The 5,763-nt window shown below is 35.4% G+C and overlaps 1 protein-coding gene across 1 annotated transcript; it reads right to left on the minus strand.

Moving 5' to 3' along the window:
• Positions 1-247: 247 nt before the first annotated feature.
• Positions 248-5,763, minus strand: LOC128206020 (vitamin D 25-hydroxylase-like). Its single transcript, XM_052908140.1, has 6 exons — positions 5,203-5,763; positions 2,831-3,043; positions 2,272-2,407; positions 1,359-1,624; positions 971-1,098; positions 248-473 (listed from the first exon to the last, which is right to left on the minus strand). The coding sequence occupies exons 1-6, from the start codon at positions 5,761-5,763 to the stop codon at positions 248-250; spliced, it is 1,530 nt and encodes a 509-aa protein (XP_052764100.1).

Below are 5,763 nucleotides of genomic sequence, written 5' to 3' on the forward strand. Positions count from 1 at the left end.
TTTAATACTTTACATTTACGACACATTATGAAAACACAAATAGTGATACATTATATTTTTATAAGCAATTTCATTGACAAAAGTACAAATTAAACACTTTTTTGTTTTCAAATTGCTCATGTAAAACATAATAGTCAAGCTTGGTATCAATAAAAGCAAAAATATATAGGAATTGATTCATACCTAAAAATAAAAGTCTCATTATTACTAATATAGTTCAAGATAAATATATTTTTTTATTCCATTTTCAATTCCATTCTCTTTTCTCAATGCGACAAAAGTAGGGTTTGGGCCGCACTGTAAATTCAATGTCAAAATTTTCCACGTGTCGAGGATCATAGTCCCGTAGTGGCTGGTCTTTCGAAGGACATAATCTCCAGTTGCGTAGCAGGGTCGCCACGTACAGGAAATAGCGGGCGCGGGCGAATGGTTCCCCTATACAAGAGCGCTTGCCAAGTCCGAATGGCATCCAACTAAAAACAGAATAGATTAAACCTGAGTTGAAACTACGACATACGTCTACATCTTTGAATGATGATCGACATAAAGATGCCAAATTTAACTAATTTTGCGTTGTTAAGAATTACCCGGAATCATTCTAAAGAAAGCTAAGTCAATTTTTCTATATGGGTGGTCCCTGGTTACCCGATTTTAAGACAAACGTACCTTGTTCTTTACGGGAAGTCCCCGTGGTACCAGATCTTTAGACAAACGTACCTTGTTCTATACGGGAGGTCCTTGGATACCAGATCTTTAGACAAAATTACCCCAGTACATACGAGTGATCCCTGTGGTATCAGATCTTTAGACAAAATTACCCCAGTACATACGGGTGGTCCCTGTGGTACCAGATCTTTAGACAAAATTACTCCAGTACATACGTGTGGTCCCTGTGGTACCAGATCTTTAGACAAAATTACCCCAGTACATACGGATTGTCACGGGGTTCCTGATATTAAGACAAAAGTACCTTGTTCTATACGAGTGGTCACGGGATACCAGTTGACCATTCTTGTCCAAGAAACGTTCCGGTCGAAATTTCCAGGGATCTCCCCAAAGCTTTTCGTCGTGATGAACTTTCCACACGTTTGAAATTATCTATATGAAACAAATTGCTTAGTGATATTTGTATTGAAATGGTTTGATATTTGATAGGTTAACTCATATGTCGATAATATTTAGACTTAAGGCCATGGCTTATCGCCATTTAACAACGTTACATTATAAATAAATAACACTGGAAAAAAATAAACAAAGATTGTAGCGATCACTTTATGTTCATTTGATAACAATGTAACGATATCAATGCACATAAAATAATTTTTAACAAGTTTTTTTCCGAATCAAATATAACCTACTCGCGTTCCTCCCTTTATGGTATACCCCTTATACTCTACATCCTTTCTGGACAGCCTGGTTAAAAGCGTTGGGTTCACCAGCAGCAAACGATGGGTCTCTAACTCCAGGGCTTCCATGAGTGGTGACTTGACCTTGTCTTTACTTGTTACTTCTTCACCCTGTCCGGCAACTGCTTGTAGCTCCTTGGCCAGGCGATCTTGGAACTCCGGGTGGTGGAGAAGGAGGAACATGGTGGAACTAAGAAGTGACCACGACGTGATGATTCCTTGGTAAAATAAGCATTTATTCTTTGAATATAAATGTCAATTTAAGATATGACAGCTCCAGCACCAAACTCAGTAGTTAATTAATTATAGGTATAGTTTTATGTCAAATTAAGAAAGGACTCTAGCAATCATCCAGGGACACCAGACGACTGAATTAGCTCTATGATACTTCCTATTTTGGACAAGTGCTAGGCTAGACTTTGGATGTTTTTTGCAAACCGTTTCAAGTATGTAAATCAACATTACATCAAGAATGTTATGTTGCCGATTGGATGAGTTCAAGCGTGTTTGTTTGTTTTAGTTTTTTTATTGACTGTCTTTTGATGGTTTATTTTTTTATGAGTGACAATTAATAGGATCGCCAGAATATTTGAACTAAGGCGTGAACCTATCATCGTTTGATGGAGTTGTAGCTAGAGAAATATTTATATAAAAATGTGTTAATATCTTCTTGTGATGATAGTTATCCTAAGATAAAATAATGTCATTCGATTTGTGGAAGGTCCGATTGCAATGTTTGGAGTGTAAGGCAGAATGTGTGTCTAAAACGCATTTCTGTTGTAAGCGTTTAAATATTTATGATCCTGAATAGTTTTATTTGTATGCTCTTTATTTGTATAATTAATAAACACAAGAAAAACTGAACCTGCTACGACCACTTCTAGTATGTTAGAGATAACTCGTTCATCAGTCAGCACCATGTCACCGTCCGCCTTCTCCTCCTCCTGGGCGTCAAAAAACATGTCGCAGATACCACGTGGTTTCCCAGAGATGTGTGTCTTCTGTTTTAGTAATAGCAGAAATCATGGTCAATCGTTTTTGTTACATACAGCTGTTTGCTTGGGACACAAACAGTTCTACTTCAATCAGCACCATATAAAACAAGTTGTTCTAAGATTGGGTTATCTCATATACAAAAAAGATAGCAATATCAATTTTTCACTGTTCTTATATATATAAAGCATACCGGTGTTTGGGAAATGTTTCTTTAAATGCATTTATGTCATACAGAAAATAGTATATGTATACCCAATTGTAATAGATATCGTATTCGTAGGCTAATATGATATCACATTTGTTTAATGAAATAAATCTTCGTATATAATCATATACTCTTTGTATGGTAATAAATGTGCAAAGCAATATCATTTGCTATTCATTACCCTTATATAATACTAGTATGTCAAAACAATTTGTGGGAATACCTTTTGGGATACAAAGTAGTTTCTGATGACTTTTGCCTTGCCATCGTTAAGACGCTGCCACATGCTACTGTACGGTCCGGGCAGGAAGCGGAGGATAGGAAGGGCGGATAAAATGGCGTCTCGGGCATTGGCTAAGAAATAGCTATTAGTGTCAATGATTTTCCAGAACATGTCCTCATCTTCGTTCCCTTCCGGTATCACCTCGCCAGATAACTGTTTATGTAAAGGGCTAATATAGATTAGACATATGATGAGATTGTTCATCATGAACAGATTGTGCTTATAAATGTATCCAAGAGTGGTTCATACTTAATTAAATGACATGGAGTTACATCAACAAGCCCGAAAGCAAAATATGCGTATAACCTTACCAACCTTTGGGTTTAACCCCCCCCCCCCAGTCAAACCCTGTTTTATTGACCGTTCCAACGCGATTAACAGAACTTCAAACAATATTTTGATGCATTTGAAGTCTGACTTTGCACTTTGTTGTGAATAGAACTAAGCCATATTATTTTAAATAGGTTGCGTAATTTAAATTGAACTACTCATAATTAGTATGGTGATATCGATATCACGGTATGATTTTGAAACCAATACAATTGAAAAACAAAACTGAAAAACGTAAACATCCATAGACCCCGAATATCATTACAACGTTCTATAAATAGACAATTGGGAACATTACGGAACACATCACAAGGACACAATGAAAAAATTACAGGGACCAGCGCTGTTGTTAAAACAAAACAAATGTTAAGCTTAATTAGAGGCATAAATACTAAGAGTAAAACCACCATCAAAAGACCACACACAAAACAAGGAGCGCTCCGCTTTGTAGAGAAGAAAAGTCAAATTACAATCAAAAAACGGCATGGACCATACGTCTAAGCACTTGGATACTGTTTAACATTAACAAAAATACCTGAATTTTTTGCGCCTCTGGTACAATTGAAACTACAGAAGCTAGTTAAGAAGGCAAAGATAAAGCTATGACTTCTTTAAACAGACACACTAAAGAGAAACAAAGCTGTAAAATGTAATATGAATTATATTCAGATATCATATACTTCATATACAGCCATTTGTATAACGTTGCTATAATAAACCACTTTTTAGAAACATCACAGCTATTGTACCTCATAAATGAACTCATACCACTATACAAAGAGCATATTTGATGAACAGTGCGCTTGGGTTAAATATTAAGCATTAATCTGATTATGTTTGCAAAATGACCCGGGGCAGATATGTAGATCCATAAATGATGACCTTTATCAATTGATTTGATAACATGGAAGTTAATGTAATATAGGTGATTATATTATAAATCTTTAATTTAAAATACTTCACCTAAGCATTATCATATTTTCAAGAATAACTTAATCATCAACCCTAAGGGTAACAACACTTTGGGCAATTGTTCAGAGCGTTGTTAATTTAAAATTATGAGTAACGACATCGTTGTTAAATTTTAAAAGTGAAATGTTATATGATGTACTCAAATGTTTAAACAAAACACGTACAGTTAAAACAGGAACACCGCAGAGCATGTTAGTTATCAGTGAAACTTCCAGACCAATCATGAGTTGAAAGTTAACGACGACGAAGCTAACAAAGTTGTTGATTTTACCAAAGTTCTGAACTATCAGCCAAATTTATAGAGACCTAACGGCTTATGAATTAAAAGACAGCTGCTTTATCCATTCGAATACAAACGAAAAGTTAGTTATCCCATATACGTACATTCCTTATTATGTGTAGAGAATAATCAGCATTTCATTGCTTTATTTCTGTATGTAGCCAAACTCGTTCATATAATTCAATTATGGGCAAATGTCAATGAGGTATGTTTTTACATAACGTTAAGAAAATTAATGCAACACACCTTCATCATTTAAAAGTTTTGGTAATCTATTCACCATTGACAAAGTGGATTAATTAAATAATAAAAACTACAGACACAACCCCAGACGTCTAAAAATCAAATCTAAACCCTGTTTAAGGGCTCAACCGACAGAACTACAGACCTTTAAAACAGACAATTAATAAGGTAAATACTAAAGATAATTTAGATTGTAGTCTGTTTCAAAACAGTCTTTATTTAATAACATAACTGTTTCAATTAAATGGTATGAATCCGTTTCTATCACTTTATTCTAAATGTACCGTTATTTGCAATTCTGATAATGAATTACTCATTATCCTTAAATATCGACTGGCTTAACGTCCCATTATGTTTGCAACAGCGAAACATTAAAAGAGCTGTTATATATAAAGGAGTTTCGGTGCCTGTTTTTTTAACTACTGCTATCAAGTTTGTATTTTTTTTCATTCAATGAATTACCCTTATTAGTATTAGGCATACTTACTGCAACAGAGACGACATTCGACAGCGACCGTTGAATGAGTGCCATCATATCAGCCTCCTCACCTCTCACCCTCAACCGTTCGATCTTTTTAGTGAAATTTCCAAGCTCAGAGAAAACGTTACTCTCAAAAATGTCTCGTCCATCTTCTCCGTAAAAGTGTAACCCTTTCGCTATGTATTTTCTCATCTTGCTGTGTACGTGGCTGTAACCTTCTTTGTAAAAGGCCACACTCTGGTTGCCATAATAAGCATACTCGCCCCAGAACGTCGGACTACGGTCGTTTGTATAGGCTTTCAGATTTGTGTCCGTTAAAACTTCTCTGATAGCATTCTCTGAGTTTAAAATCAGGTAATCAATACCAAACAGATTCACCAGAAAAAAATCCCCATATTCTTTCGACAGTTCATCAAATTTCTGGAGTAAATTACTGGAGTTAAACTCCAGACCTTTCCCTACGATTGGAAGACCTTTTGGTCCGGGTACTTTCTTAATTCGAGATTTAGATATTTTGTATATCCAGTATGCTGACAATACAAGGATGAAGGCGTATAACGCAAACAT

The sequence above is a fragment of the Mya arenaria genome, chromosome 10 (genome assembly GCF_026914265.1).
Source record: "Mya arenaria isolate MELC-2E11 chromosome 10, ASM2691426v1".
Classification (NCBI taxonomy): Eukaryota; Metazoa; Mollusca; class Bivalvia; order Myida; family Myidae; genus Mya; species Mya arenaria.